Genomic DNA, 16,566 nt, shown 5'->3' with positions numbered 1-16,566 from the left:
GAATCAATATCAAAATATTACTAATAACATAATATCGATCTGTTTATACTGGCAATTCACGTTTGGCACATAATGCATCTCATTAAAAAGACAAAATTAAGATATAATTACTGCGTAAAAAAGTGAGATTACCATTTTGAATGTGATAAAATTTACATCTCTCCTTTGAATATGATGAAAAGTACTATTTTTTTTATAAAAAAAAAACGCAATCTCAATTAATAAGATACTTTCTGAAATTTCGATTAAAAAACTATTTGATTAGCAAAATTGTAGGGTAAACGGTGTCTTTGGAGTGATTATATCCCCTTTTATTCCATAAATGTAAAATGCAAGCAACAGGTAGAGTGATGCTCCTAATATAAGTGATTATCTTTTTTATTTTTTTTTTAAATGGGGTTTTATTTTGGGTTGGATTTTTTTTATTATGATGATCTGAATGGCAATCGATGAAATAAATAAGTTAGCTTACCTAGCTCATTCTTGTTCTTCTATTGCCCTTCTTAAATTTAAGAAATGCATCCCTAATTCCAATTAGTTTGCTGACGACGTCATTTGTAGGCATTCGCTCATGAGGTGATGTTGCAGAGCATAACAATCCAATCTGCAACACTGAGACCAAGTAATCCTCCACTTTGCTTTCAGCATTGAAATGACGATCAACTTCTTCGATTATTGTGCTTTCTTCTATGCCATCGTTATTTGTATCATGATCACCAGCAGCTTCTTCATCCTCTTCAAAGGGCATTGACAAGTCCGTTATATCCATGACACGTTCTGGCAAAGCCATCGCAGTAAACTTGTGAATGTTCAAACCATCTTTGAACATGTCATCAGTAGGTCTTTTCCCAGTGAACATCTCTAGCAAGAGTACCCCATAGCTGTAAATGTCTCCAAGTACAGAAACTTGGCCACCCATCCCATACTCTGCAATTTTTTGATACATGATCACTAAGATATTATAGCTTTCTGAACTTAAGAATTTATCCACTATTGCATATGTACTACTATTTACAATTTTGAGAACTCTTTCTAGAAAGAAAAAAGAAGCATTTATTTAATTGATAGGAAGAATTAGGGAGGCCAAAGGAGGCCCTCGCCCCCTATTTTGAGTTGAGTTACTAGTTGAAAACATACCTGGAGGAATGTACCCAACGGAACCCTTCAGCACAACTGACAAGCAGTCTGACATGGATTGATTTTTGGAGAAATTATGTGATGCTTCAAAGACAAACTTCGCTAATCCAAAGTCACCAACATGGGCTACCATATCCTCATTAAGGAGGACATTGCTTGGCTTTACATCGCAGTGAACAATTGGCGTGTGGCAATGAAGATGAAGATATTCCAATGCATAAGCAACATCTGTGGCTATGTTCAATCTTTGAATAAAGCTCAATTTCTTGCATCGATGTTGCTCATCCTCTATAGGATGCAGCCACTAGTCTAGGCTTCCATTAGACATGAACTCAAAAACTAGACTCTTAAAGTCGTTCCCTTGATGATCAATGCTTGAGCAAGCAGTGATAATCTTAAGGAGATTACGATGGCGTAAACTTCTCAAAGCGTTGCATTCATTAATGAAACTCTTGGAAGCTCCTCGCTGTTGAAGGTTTAACACTTTAACTGCAACAATTGCTCCATTACTAGGAAAAACTCCTTTGTATACAGAACCAAAACTACCAGAACCGATCAAATTGTCCACAGAAAAACCATTAGTTGATGCTTGGAGTTCTGCATAAGGTATACAAGCCAATCGCCAATCCTTTAAGGAAGATGTGGCCAAAGGTCTTTTTCTCCATTTTTTAACCATGCAACATGTGAGGAAAAAACACAATAGAACGAGTACCAATATGACAGGAATTACTACTTTGAGTGCAAGGCGTTTCACATATGAAAGTTTACTCTTTTTGTAGCATTTTGGTAAATGTAATTCTGGGACACCACCACATAGCTTGTCATTTTCAAAGATTGAAATTGCGCTTGCATTTGAAAAAATCCCATCACTTGGCACTTTCCCCTCGAGATTATTATAAGAAAGATTGAGATGCTTTAGTGACAAAAACTTGCTGAGAAATTCCGGAATCTGCCCTGACAAGTTATTGCGTGAAAGATCAATTTCTTTTAAACCCTTTAGTGTCTTCAAAGATGGAGGAATTGCTCCTTCAAATGAATTACCCTCTAAATGCAAACCTTCCAGACTAATACAATTACCAAGGGATGTAGGAATTTCACCTGATAATGTATTCTTTGATAGATTTAACTCTACAAGATTTTCTAAGTAACCCACTTCAAATGGCAGTGCTCCTGTCAAAGAATTATTTGACATGTCCAAAGAAATCGAAAGGGAAGAAAGGCGAATAACCTCTTTTGGTATGGAACCACTGAGATTGTTACTAGAATGGTCTAGTTGAAGCAATTTTTGACACTTTCCTGGGCTTGTGGGTATACTTCCCTCAAATATGTTCTTCTTCATAAATAGCTTTGCCAATTTAGTTAAGTTACCTATGGAGGAAGGGATCGGCCCTGAAAGTTTGTTATTCTCCAAATATAATATCTGTAACTGTTGGAGCTTCCCAATAGCATCCGGGAGAGGACCACCCAAATAGTTACCTTCTAATCCCAGAAGGTTCAAGTTAACAAGGTTCCCAATCCCAGCGGAAATGCTTCCATGTATCATGTTTTCACTCACAGAAAGAAAATTCAGCTGAGATGAAAGGTTGGCTATGGAGTTGGGCAGTACTCCACCAAATCGATTATAAGCTAGACCCAAGAACTTCAAATTGGTACAATTAGCAAAAAAATCGAGAAAATTCAGGTTACCAACTTTCTCATTTCCAAGCCTATTGTAATAAAAATTAAGTTTAACCAAGTGGTGCAAACTTGCTAGATTTTGAGGCACCATCCCAATGAGACCATTTTCAGAAAAGTCAATCAACTGAAGTTTATAAGCATTTGACAATGACACAGGAATATGTCCTATGAAACTATTACGACCCAATAAAAATATTTCGAGATTAGGAAGAGTAAGGCCAACATCTGGTGGAAGGCTTCCATGCAATTGGTTTTGAGCAACAGCGAAATAGTATATGGAAGATATATTATAAATCAACGGAGGGATTGTACCAGACAGATTATTCGCGCCAAGTTGAAAAAATTTCAAGCCTGATAGACGGCCAAGCTCACTAGGTATGCTCCCGTGTAGATTGTTACGAGCAATGGAAATAAGAGCCAAAGAAGAAAAGTTTCCTATCCACGCTGGGATACTTCCTGTAAGCTGGTTCACACCAAGATCCATGAAAGCCAAATTTGACAATGAACTGAACTGCTCTGGAATCTGCCCAGCAAGCTCGTTGGCACCAACATAAAGCACTCTAAGTTGTGTACAGTGACTTAGATTACTTGGAAGGTTCCCACCAAGGGAATTGAAACTCAAGTTTAGATGCTGCAGGCGTCGTAGGCTTCCTACTTCTTGAGGAATTTCACCATATATGTTGTTATTTCCCAGGATGATTCCAGTAAGGTAAGAAAGATTTCCTATGGAAGGTGTTATGGAGCCAGCCAAACTTTGAGCTTCCAGGTTTAGAACCACCACTCTTTTCCTGGCGGAGTGGCTGCATGTAACACCAAACCATTTACAGAAATGGGTGGAGTCATTCCACAAGCTCATGATTTGAAGTGGGTCTTTACTAATCTGATTCTTGAAGTCGAGTAACGCCAAACGATCAGACTCATCTGCAAAAGCGAGAATTCTTGCCGATTCCAAACTTGAGCTCATAAACAAAAGAAGAATTCCATGAAAGAATAATAATGAAATCCAGTTGGAATGCAGACAAGAGTGCTCCATCTGGTTCAGTTGGAAATATATTTTTCAAGTAAAGATGAAGTCTTATCCCGGAGTTTGCTTGATATGAAAATATTAATCAAGTTCAGTGAGAGTTAAAAGGAGATAGATTTTTGTGAGTCGACCGATTGGGATAGTGTGAAAGTAAGAAGAGATGTAAAGAAAAAAGTTTTCTCCATTCACACTTTCGTTCTCCGTTGACTTGACTAAGGGGTCAAGTTCTCCTTTTAAGTGAAACAACCGTTGATTGAAGATTTGAAGGGTCAAGTACTCTACATTTAAAATGAGACAAAATCATTGACTGAAGGGTCAAGTACTCCAGACAGCTCTAGACATACGCTATTTTCAATTTTCAAAATTACATTAAAACTGTAGGGTACATGTACATGAACCCATTTTTCGCCTTTCAAATCAGACCGGGTCAAGTCTTCCTTTAAAGTGAGAGAACCAATAAATGCAATTAATTTCACCCATTGCAATTTGCAAGTTATATGAACAGCCCCACAATATAAACAGCCCTTTTTAATCTGAGCATATAGCAGGTAAAGAAATTAATGGTTATATAGCTTTAGCCCCACTTATTTTATTAACCAAAAAATAAAAGGATTTAAAAGATCCCAAAGTGTGTATATATATATAGGGAGAATTTTTTTTCTCTGTTATTTGGTAGTTTCATTATTGTGGAACTTAACCAACCCTTCATTCATTTCAGAACAACATGGACATGCACGAATTGGATTTGTTTTTATAGTTGGTAAAGCCCTTTTGAGTGGGAGTCTCAGCGGCTTGGGCTTTAGTCAGTTATTGGTCTTATGTCCTTCCAATCGCGCAAAGGGTTTAAAAAAAGAACCCATTGGGCCTTAAGGGAGCTCTTGGGCCCTGCCTATGATGATGAGAATTGTTCAAAGCTGGAAAGCAGTTAGCTCCATTTGTAGCTCTTACAGTTGAAGAATCCCTAAAAACCAATTATGAAAAATATATTCAAGGTCCAAATTCAATGATTTGGAAGAATATGGTTAGAGGCCGAAGTTCATGGTCAAATAACTTCGATCAAATTATTCTTTCGGAAGGAGTAAATAATTTGCTATATCAAACTTTTTTAACAAAAAGGAAAAAAAAAATAATTGTAAAATTTGCCCATATAGTTATACTTCCAATTGTGTTAGCTCACAGTTGTTTCTCTTTTTGCCTTGTGGCATTTTTCTTAAGTAATTTTTGACATTAGTATTGATCTTTTTCTCTTTCAAAGCTGGAATACGAAAGTGTCTAGATGTGTCAATTTTCATGCATATGCATTAGTTAAATGGGCTGTTACTCACCTTGTATTCGATAGCATTTCCTTAAATTTCTCTATTCTCTCTTCTATCCGGATCAAGAGTGGAAAATACCCTCCTTTATAATCTCTTTCTCCCCTTTCAATTAAAAAAAAACAAAAGGCAATCTACTCTTGGCCAGCCTCATGACCAAATCTCGCATAAGAGAAGAAAGAAAAGTGCAGCTAGAGGAATCAAGCCATATATGAAAACACGAGCCTTGTCAAATAAGATATTAGAGCACAATTAGGATTGCATTGGAAAACTGAACTTTTAAAGTCTAAAAAAAAAAAAAAAAAGTCAAAGAAATACTTTTTTTTTTTTTCACATATTTTTAGGTATTAAAAGTACTTTTTAAGCTTACTAACACAATTCCAAACAAACTTTAAGTCTTATAAGGTAATAGATTTGTAATTATGTTTTTATGTATTCCTTTTTTACATTATGCTCTCGCTCTTCCCAACTTGAAAGGCTTAAATATGGGTCACAATCACTTTACTGGACCTCTTCCAGCATCATTATGCAATGGTTCAAAGCTTGTTGAACTGGATATCAATGGGAACAATTTCACTGGAAAAATTACAATTGACTTTGGAGGCTTACCTATTCTACGGTGGCTGGTTCTCGCTTCTAATTCCCTTGGGGGAGGAGAAGTTGATGACTTGAGCTTCTTTAACTCTTTGAGTAAATGCAGGACCTTTTGAAGATGATGGATTTCAGTAACAATCAATTTGGAGGGGCGCTCTACAGCAACTACTCAATCTATAGCAAATCTGTCAAACCCAACTTGTGTCATATAATGAGGTTAGGTAGGAAGAAATCAATTAACCAGAAACATCCCTTCTGGGATAAAGAATATTGTTAACTTGACTAAATTGACAATGGAGAAAACTAATCTAACAGGGGAGATTCCTTCCACTATCAAAAACCTTAGGATGGCTTAGAAAAAATAAAAATAAAAAAACCTTAGGATGCTGCAGAAATTGGATTTGTCTGAAAATGAGTTTTCAGGGCACATTCCATCATCCCTACCCAATGCAACTCAATTCTACTCAGCCCATCTTGAAAAGAACCTCTTAACAGGGACCATTCCTTCTGATCTTGGAAACCTTTCTCAAAACTGTCTTAATGCCACCATACCCAAAATTACACTTTGGTATGTTAATTTCTATAGGTAGAGTATAAATTGTAAGGCTCCAATTCTGATATCTTGCAAGTGTTAATTAATGTGAAGCCTCCATATACAATAATACAATGAATTGGTGACTCAGGGAGGTGGCAGTTTGAAGATGTGGCTTTGACACTAAAAGTCAGATCTTTACATTGCAGCTTCAAGTGTTACTCCTAATTAAGCTAACTGTCATTTTATCTGCAAATTTTTCAGGGATTGACCCTGAAAAATTGTTATTGTTCAAATATAGTGCATGTAACTGTTGGAGCTTCCCATGACCATCCTGGAGAGGACCTCCCAAATAGTTATTTTCTAATCCTAGAAGGGTCAAGTTAACAAGGTTTCCAATCCCAATGGGTATTCCTCCATGCATCATATTTCCACCCAAAGTAAGAATATTCAGCTAAGAGGAAAGTTTGCCTCTGGTGCTGGGTAGTACTCCACCAAATTGATTACAGCCAAGACTTAAGGTCTCCAAACTAGTTAAGTTAGCCAAAACATTGAGAAAATTCAGGTCATCAACTCTCCCATTTCCAAGTCTATTTCCTTGAAAATTAAGATGAACCAAGTCACGCAAACTTCCTAGATTTTGAGGCACTATTCCACTGAGATCATTTTGATCGAATGCAAGATGCCCAAGTCTAGAAGCATTTGACAATGACACGAAAATAAGTCCTGGGAAACTATTAACACCGCCGTAAAATATTTCAAGGTTAGGAAGAGTAGGGCTAACATCTGATGGAAGGCTTCCATGCAGTTGGTTTTGAGCAACAACGAAATAGTATATGGAAGATGTCGATGCACAGTTTCTGAGTGATGATGTGGCATGATCTCTGTGAGACATTGTTGTGTCCGAGAAGGAGTCGGGCTGCAAGAAAGCAAACAAAAGGATCAAAACTACCAACAGGTGCTCCAACAAGAAAGCTCCAATGCCTAAGTATTTGGGTGAAGAGAATATGAGAAACAAAGAGATAGAAAGCAAGAGTTGCGATTACCTCAAAGTTGAGTTGTGACTTGCATTTTATAGGCATGGAATAGTTTGTTCCCTGTACGCTTCGAGTCCCCTATCCTTGAATATTTGCTGTGCAATTATCATCAAAAGATATGAGTTGTTAGCCGTTCCGTGATCTTATGAATCTAAAATCGTGGAATAAGAGGGTTTGCATTGTTGGCGCTAGATAGGGATGCCCGAGTATTCATCGAGTACACATCTATGTGTTTAAATGTTCACAGCTGATCCATCTTTGTTAAGAGTAGATAGCTATTTGAATATGAGAGATATGATTATTCCATTTATATAGGGATAACAAATATCTCTTAGATGAGATGATTGATCTATCCTCTACATAAGACCATTATGCCCCGTGAACCGACTAGCTGTCGGGCTAGACTGTTCGAGCTTTCATGTGGGCTAATTAGTCTTAGCGAGTTTATTCATTAGATTTGGGCCCTGAGGTATGTTGGGCCTTACTTGGCCAATCCATGACCCAACAGAAGATATATTATAAATCAAATGAGAGATAGTACCAAACAGATTATTCCCACCAAGTTGAAAAAATGTCAAGCCTGATAGACGGCCAAGCTCACTAGGTATGCACCCTTGTAGATTGTTTTTGTTTTTTGAAAACCGAGAAAGTGAAAAAATAAGTCAAGCAACGCCATGCGATCGGACTCAATTGCAGAAGCAAGAATTCTCGCAGATTTCAAAGTTGGGCTCATAAACAAAAGAAGGATTCCGTGAAAGAATATAAACGAAATCCACTTAGAATGCAGACAAGAGTGCTTCATCTGGCAATTGGAAATATAGTTTTCTTTTCTAGTAAGGTTAAGTCTCATATCGGAGTCCTTGATACGAAAATATTAAAAAAATTTACAATGAGAGTTAAAATTAAGGAAATAAATGTTAATTTGTGGGTCTACGTATTGATTGAAACATGATCCTCTCTATTTCATTTGAGCGAGATAATATCTAGTTAGGACTCGTATCACAAATGTGACTCTGTCAAGCTTTGAAGCAGACTTCCGTCATCACAGACCCACCCATCTTTGGGATTTTCTTCTTCCATAGAATCGTCCATAACATCATCCTTGGGTCCCTTGTCTTCTTCCATAGCACACTTGGGATGAAAATCAAAGTCACACTCATCACATGCCCTTGCTCTTCGCACCCCTTCAACCACACGAGAGATGATTATCAGACTAAAAGAATTATAGCCATGAAATTAAGGATCCTTATCCTATCTATCGATCCGTATAGTTCCACCCACAAAAATTAATTGCTTTTTAAGTCTTTTAACTCTTATTGGAAACTTTTAAGATTTTGTCTGTATCACACTTTGGTCCTTACTTGAAAATGATATTCCCAACCAGATGAATTAACGGCCATATACCGACAAGAACCGTTAGAACTCCACGCTCAAGAGGAAGTACTCATCGGTGGCGATGCTTTTTGACCACCGAAGAGTCTCCGACTTGGCCGCAAAAGTTTAACCAGGAAAACAATGTGTATGGCTATCATGAGCCTGAATCAATGTGTATTAAAAGATTCCAACCCATATTATCCACACAAAAAAAAAAAAAAAAAAAAAAAAAAGGAGGATTCTATAAATTAACAATACGTGCATGTATAAAATAGTAATTATGGATATACATAAAATATTTGGATATATCTGTAAAATCTAATATTATCATGAAATGTTTGAACTACTGTAGGCATTGGATGATTGGAAAAGGAGTGGCAGTTCTTTATTTCTCCATTATCAGTATAATTTAATAATAATAATTGGTGAGTCGTCGGTGCATGACGGAGACTAATTTTAATAATTGAAGCCTAACAAAATAGACAGACGACCCAAGTCATTAAACACGGCTTATGTTTTAACCAATTATAAACAAATGTGAAACTATCAGCACGCCACTTTTTAATATGCATGATTACCTCAGGCATACATGCATGAAGCCTTAACGATCGAGTACGACTAAGTAATAGAAGACTAATTTTTCTAGGCATTAATTAATATTAAACTATTTACTCTACACTTGTGAGTAGGTTTATATTGAAAATATGTGATAAATATAGTATAATTTTTTTTCTAATTAAAAATGATAGGCAAGGGAAACTAACTACGGTTACTTTACCTCAGTGTGATCACTGTACGTAGCATTTATCCACTGGGAACTGCATAAGAAAAGCTTAGATGGTGGGAACTGTAGGCGCTAGCTCTCTCAAGTTCAACTAAACCATAACCCAACCCGGTCTAACCAAGACATCAATGAGAATCAAGTATGAAAATTCTCATTATAGGATTCGAACCCATGCCCTCGTATGTACCTAACAACTATGAGAATTTTTTTGGGCCATTGAACCACTAGTCTAAATTAATATTGAACCACAACCCTAGTGGTTTGCACTAGTGTTTTGCTGCTTACACCATAGATGTACGTCTCCCAGGTGTGAGGTCAAATTCTTTCAATAAATAAGGCTCAATATTTGAAATATTTAATTAAAATTTGAGGTGAATTACAAAGACAGATCGAATTTAAACTCAAAACTACTATTTGATTCCATGTTAAATTACTAACGATACAATAAGCTTAAACTTATAGAAAATAATGTCATTTGATTATCTAATTAATATTTTAGGAGTTATATTTTGTATCATGCTGATCATTTGAAGTTTCATGGTAAACGGATAATTGCGAAGTGTTCACAATAATTTAACCACTAGAAATAATTAATCATAGTCCAATTGAGATGGAGTCTTTCTATATATATATTACTGTAACTTTCTCATGTAATGCAAGAAGATAAGATAATGAGAGAATGATTCTGAACAATAAGTCTAAAGGTTTTTAGTGGGGACAACAGAATAAGGAAAATTAAAGAAAAGAAGTTAATTAGTTATAATTTATATTTACCTTCTCTTCCCAAGCATTGTCCGTACGATTAATTGGCACTATTCACCAGTTGACTACGTAAAAGGACAATCAACGGTTAGAGAAGGAGAAGATTAATTTCTTTATATATGCCAAGACCAAGAACATGGCCAAGCTGTTAGTGATGCAAATATGCAATTAATTAAACTAAGAAATGAGCATTTAGTTAGTGAGCCCTTAGGCTAATATTAAACTCTATATATATATAGCACTTCTTTCCTTTCTATATTAAATTTTCACTTTTCTCTTATATATATATAACATATGCTTGACCTATCTTTATCCCACGTACACGGTGAAATACTTGAATTCCACCATTAAGTTTTTCCTGATTTAGAAAACCTTTTACTACTTCCTAACTTCCTCTTAAACTTCTACTTTCCACTTTTATAATCTTTATTCCATTTCTCTATGTTAAATTGGTGAAATTAAGCACACTTAATGGAGTACTGGTAAACATCTTCTTTGTAAGTGTCTTCCAAAATTAATGTGTCTTTTAAAATCATTATTATATCAAAATTTAATAATAATCTATATATTACAAATTTAATGGTAATTTTAAAATTTACATTAATTTTAGAGAATACAAGAGAACACAAGAGATGTTTAGCATTACTTGCACGGAGTACTACTAACTAATATGATAATTTTTTTTTTTTTTTTACATGTCCACACAAGGGAAGGGGGAGGGAGAATTTGAACTAGTGATCTCCGCTTCATGAGGAGTGGTCCATTGTTGATTGAGGTACTCTTTGGGGGGTATATATATATTGACTTCCCAAACCTCCATAAGGACCATAACCAATCAAAGCAGCTTGTTGCATCTCTTACTTGATCAACCTTACAACATATCCCCCGAAAGCAACACGACATGAAGGAAATTAAACTGGCATTAATATATGATATTTTTCAAATTGGGTCGAAGGAAATTGGGTTGAAGGAATATATGGTATTAAATGGGCATGTCACATACATTTTTAATAGAGTAATTCTTCACTATTAAATCACCGATTATCTCCAAAGTTTAAACTGATACGAAGAGATTGATTTAATAATATAACATATATTTTAAAATTCCATCCCCTCACGTGTGAACTCAAACTCACTTTTAATAGGTAATTAAGGCTCAACACGTATAATATTTAATTGAAACATGAATGTGAATCATAGAGACGAGGTTTGAACTCAATATCATGTTAAATCACCATTTATCACTCCTCATTTAGACTTAAAATAAATCAAACAATTTAAAACACGTAACGTCCGCCAATACAAAATAGGTATGATAAATGGGTATGAAGATCGAGTATCATTATTCTACTATTTTTAATCAGAATAATGCTATAAATCACACTTTTATTCCATTTTACTGATGCCCCATTGCCTTCAATATTTTTTTTATTATTTTAAATAATGGACATGGGTGATCCAAAGGCTATATATATTCGCACGGAATTAAAATGGAATAAAATATTGATTTCAACATTTCTCTTTCTCTCTTAATAACAAGTTTGGAGAGAAGAAGAAAAAAAAAAATTGTCCAATGAGAATGTAAGTAAAGGCAGCACGCATGCTAATACTATTGGATGATTGAGAGAAGAAGAAATCAAGACATTAGTAAGAAAGAGATAAGATTATTAAGCGAGAAGTCTGCAACTATGTCATGGATCCCTTTTAGTAAACGCTTAATATCACAAGAAACCGCAACAACAACAACAACACATGATTTTATTTATTTATTTTATTGCTAATTAATATCATAATATGGCATTATTGAACTTTCTAAATAATCTTCTTTGAATACGTCACCCATGGCGGTACGGTCTATAATATTGTCGAGATTTTTGACTTTTACGCAAAGAATATCACGTTGCCAGCCATCACCTGAGAGAGTCTTTCTTCCCCAACTCCCATGAAATTTCTTCTCCATAAATATTTCTCCACCTCCTACTCCATGTAATTAACTCTCTTCATCCATGGTCAAGAAGTTTACAATGAAGATGTCTGTTTACCATGTGCTCGGCCGTAGCCGTACCAAGCTGTCTATCTTAATCTCCACCGTCACTCTCGCTGCCGTGATCTTCATGATCTACGGTACAGATTGCATCAACTATGAGATTTCCGCTCAGCCTCTTCCGTTTGGTGATAGAGAAATTCCCGAAAGAACTGATAATGGAGGACTGAGATCAAGTATCGTTCAAGTGCAACTGCTTTCCATGCAAGAAGAGAGTAATCATGATCATGATCGTGATCTTGAGGTTGACGATGAGAGTTGGAATCTTCTTGTTCCTCCTTTCAATGTCAGAGAAGGAGAAAGAATTGCTTGGCTGCGGCAAAAGCTGCCGAAGTTTGAGATATTCAAGTCAAACAACATTACGCGGCTTTTTCACGGTCGGGTTATGGAGTTTTTCAGCCGCGACTGCGAAATTCGGTTCTTCATGACGTGGATTTCGCCGGCGGGGTCGTTTGGACGGAGAGAGTTCTTGGCGGTAGAGAGCCTTTTCAAGGCTCACCCACGTGGATGTTTAATGATTCTCTCTAGAAGCATGGACTCTAGACGAGGTAACAGAATCCTGAAACCGTTACTTGACAGAGGGTTCAAAGTTAACGCCGTTACACCAGACTTGCCATTTCTGTTCAAGAACACGCCGGCGAAAGCTTGGTTTAACGAGATGGAGAGAGGGAAGAAGGATCCGGGGAAGATTCCGTTGGCTCAGAATCTGTCCAATTTGTTGAGGCTTGCGGTTTTGTACAAGTATGGAGGTGTTTATATGGATACGGATTTTATACTCTTAAAGCCGTTATCGGAGCTGAGGAACTCAATCGGAGCTCAGAGCATGGATATGGAGACGAAGAGGTGGACGAGGTTAAACAATGCAGTTCTTGTGTTTGACATGAATCATCCGCTTCTGCTCAGATTCATGGAGGAATTTGCGAGGACTTTTGATGGAAACAAGTGGGGGCATAACGGTCCATATATGGTTTCCAGGGTGGTTGAGAGAGTCGGAAATAAGCCGGGTTTTGGCTTCGCCGTCTTGCCGCCGATGGCCTTCTATCCGGTGGATTGGAATAAGATAGGGAGGCTTTTCAAGAAGCCGAAAAACAGGGCCGATTCCAAATGGGTAAACGCCAAGCTTCTTCAGCTAAGCGGGGAGACTTATGGGATACACCTATGGAACCGGCAAACAAGCAGATTGATAATCGAAGAGGGAAGCGTCATGGGAAGATTAATCTCAGATCACTGTGTCATTTGCCAACAGATATACAGTTCTTGATGAAATATTATAAACTTCTTTTTTTTCTTTTTCTTTTTTTGAAAAAGTTCCTAAACTACTTTAATCTTCTTGGTTGGTACATATTTCTTGAATTAGCTCTGGTTCACGGGCTGTGGATTTTCCTTTATTTATAATTTTTTTTCTTGTTTCTTTGTTACTTCAAACATACATGTTTTTTCCTATTATATAAAATATATGATGGGGATTTTTCCTATTATAAGGTTACAATTGTTTTTTTTTTTTTTTTTTTGTATAATTTATTTTAACCCAATACCAAGAAGATTGAGTAAGGAAAAAATGACAATATAGCTGAATATGAGAAAATGGTTTATAAGCGAGACCCATAAAGTTATTCAATCGAAGAGGACTCGTGGTGCTTATAAACTTTGGACGATATGAGACAAGTCCATTTTTCTTTTAGGCAATACGAGTTGAATAAGTGTTTTCTGTTTTTTCGACACAATACCTAGGAAATTGGATAAGGGGAGAAATGTCGCTCACAAAGGTACTTCATTCGGACAATTATTGACATAAAGAGGACCCAACCCATGGTGGTTATAAACTATTATAAAATAAATTGGGTAAAGGAAAAAATGACACTAGTGCTGAATAGAAATAAATGGTTTATAAGTACCCGGTCAATGCAATTAGTAACAAAGTGTTCAAATTTTGATTACAAGCTAATTAATATCAAAACTTTCTACCACAAATCATAATCCTAAGCCGTTTCAATTTCAACCTGAATCTAAATCCTCTGCATCTCCATAACCCGAATCCCGGCAATCTCCTAAATGATTTTTTCCTCTTCAACAAGCGGTTGCTGGTTTTGGACTTCCTAATCCCAAAGTCAAGCTCTCCATCCATGAAGCCACCTTCTGAAGCAGTCTTAGTTTGACCGTTGGGTCCAAACTGCTTGACGGGTTCCCATGGATCATGATCATATTCATGATCCGAATCACTGCCCCACAAAGGTATAGGTTTTATTATAGGCAAGGCACTGTAATCCTCAAAATGGGTCGCCAAACTAGTGTGCTCCATGTCAAATAATCTCCTCAAACATGTGCTTCCACCTTTCATCAATTCTAACAAACTGCTGCGTTTTCTGGATGAAGAGAAGGAAGTAGTTGAAGATGACACGGAAGAAGAAGATGATGAAGAGAAATACAAAGATTTCTGGTACTCTAAAATTCGCCTGATCCTTTCTTTTTGAGCTTCTTTGTCAATGAATGGAGGGGCCTCCTCATCGTAATTCTCCTCTGATATTGACATAGTCTAAGATATATGGATAGACAAGTTATAAAGTTCTTTTGTATGCATAAACAGTAGAAGAACAGAGGAAATAAGACGGCCACAAGAAGCTGCTAAAGCCAGCCGGCCATGAAATTAAACATTATTTTCTTACAAGTCATTTTCAGGAAACTTGGGGTTTTTGCATTTGAAAAATGAAGGCAAAGATTAAAATAATGTAAACTTGTCCAAGGAATGAACTGTACTTTAAGAGACAAATGTCCCTAGATCGATAGAAATTTTTATTTATTTCTTTAGTATAATATATATTATAATTGAAGTTAACTTTACAAACAAGCTTAACCAAGAATTGTATGAATTAGGCTAATTAAGAACTCAGGTTTCATTACCTTAAAAGTCTGACTCTTAGGAATGAATTCAGGTCTTGTTTCAGTTGTTTGGAAGCAAACTCTAGTGGATTTTATATGTTTTTAGTGCAAATTCATATGTAAATTTAAAATTCGGTTGGGTAAAACTCGGTACAAATTCTAAACTTCAAGTGCCTAAGAATAATGAAGGTTCATTTAGTCGGTCGTTGGAAGTTAAACCACGCAACCAGGGACGGAACCATGTATTTAGACTAAAAAACTAGGTTTGACGCCTATCAAAAATAAGTTTGACCTCCAAAAAAGAAATTCTGGTTCTCTCCATGCATGCAACTTCATGTGTTAGGAGAATCATTATCGTTAGATGGTAACTAATGCATGCAACTGGAGTGAAAACCATACAGGCGGGCACAAAAAATCAAGGCCGAAAGGAGAGATGGGTCGAATTCATTTAAAAAGTTCAAGAAAAATGTGAGTCTGGTTTGAAAAATCAAACCCAAAAGAGGTGGCTAAAACATCCATAAGCATGAGTTTTTGAAATTTAAAATCTAATTTGAGTTAAGTTCATTTTCAATAAAGATCGTTTACTATGTGATTTCACTGGTTATAAAAGTATTTTTTTTTTTTATAAAAAATTGATCGTGGTGCAATATCTTTGAAGAAATTCATTAAGAGAGGAAAAACATTATAAAAAATGTGAGCTTAGGTAGATTGGACAAAGTTGTCCTCTCAGTACCTAAAACCTCTAGAAATCCAAAACCCTGGCCCCATCAAATGGGAGGATGCCTCAACAAGACTGCCACCCAGCATTATAGGCTAAGGTTCTCTGGACTAATTATTTGATTAAAGAAACAGGTATGCTCTAGACGTGTGATTAAACACATAGGTTTAAATATTATCAACTACCTAACTTCTTTTCTTTCAAATCTCTCCATTTCCTCTTCTCAATTCTTCAGGGCGACTATCCCTGTTTTGGGGGGTGTGCGCAAATAATAATGAGACAACAAAACAAAGAAACATCAATATTCACACACAACAACAACAAACAAACAAAAAAAAAAAAAAAGAGACAGTCGACTAGGGATTTAATATCACTAACAGTAAATTAGTAGTAGATAGGTAGCTTGGAAAGCCCTCTTACCCAAACCCCCTTTCCCCAGGCTACAGGCTACAGCAAATATCAATCTTCCTTTGCTGCCATTTCTGATGAGTTCATCCTCTTTGTCTTATTCACATTGGCTCATTTGTGATCTAACTGAAGGAGAGGCCTTTGCGGCCCTTTGTACACTAAAATCAGCCTAAGCAATATACTAACGGCACCTTCTCTTTGAGGGAGATTCTTTGTCAGTTTTACTTGAGTTTTCAAAAACCTCACTGCCAGTGGAGAATTACCTTCATTATTTCTAATACTCTT

General features: G+C 36.2%; 1 protein-coding gene and 1 pseudogene across 1 annotated transcript; one reads left to right on the top strand and one right to left on the bottom strand.

The window, feature by feature from the left end:
* Positions 1-472: 472 nt before the first annotated feature.
* On the bottom strand, positions 473-3,831 carry LOC132162476 (probable LRR receptor-like serine/threonine-protein kinase At3g47570; annotated as a pseudogene).
* Positions 3,832-12,204: 8,373 nt separating this feature from the next.
* On the top strand, positions 12,205-13,566 carry LOC132162065 (uncharacterized). The gene has a single exon (XM_059572311.1). It carries the CDS (start codon positions 12,241-12,243, stop codon positions 13,537-13,539), a length of 1,299 nt encoding a protein of 432 aa, XP_059428294.1. The 5' UTR covers positions 12,205-12,240; the 3' UTR covers positions 13,540-13,566.
* The last annotated feature ends 3,000 nt before the right edge of the window (positions 13,567-16,566 follow it).

Source organism: Corylus avellana, chromosome ca9 (assembly GCF_901000735.1).
Source record: "Corylus avellana chromosome ca9, CavTom2PMs-1.0".
NCBI lineage: Eukaryota > Viridiplantae > Streptophyta > Magnoliopsida > Fagales > Betulaceae > Corylus > Corylus avellana.
The sequence above is the reverse complement of the archived record's forward strand: the minus strand, read 5'-3'. Positions and strand labels throughout refer to the sequence as shown.

Excerpts from the sequence above, each read along its gene's own strand:
- LOC132162065 (XM_059572311.1), top strand. The coding sequence starts at position 12,241 with ATGGTCAAGAAGTTTACAATGAAGATGTCTGTTTACCATGTGCTCGGC.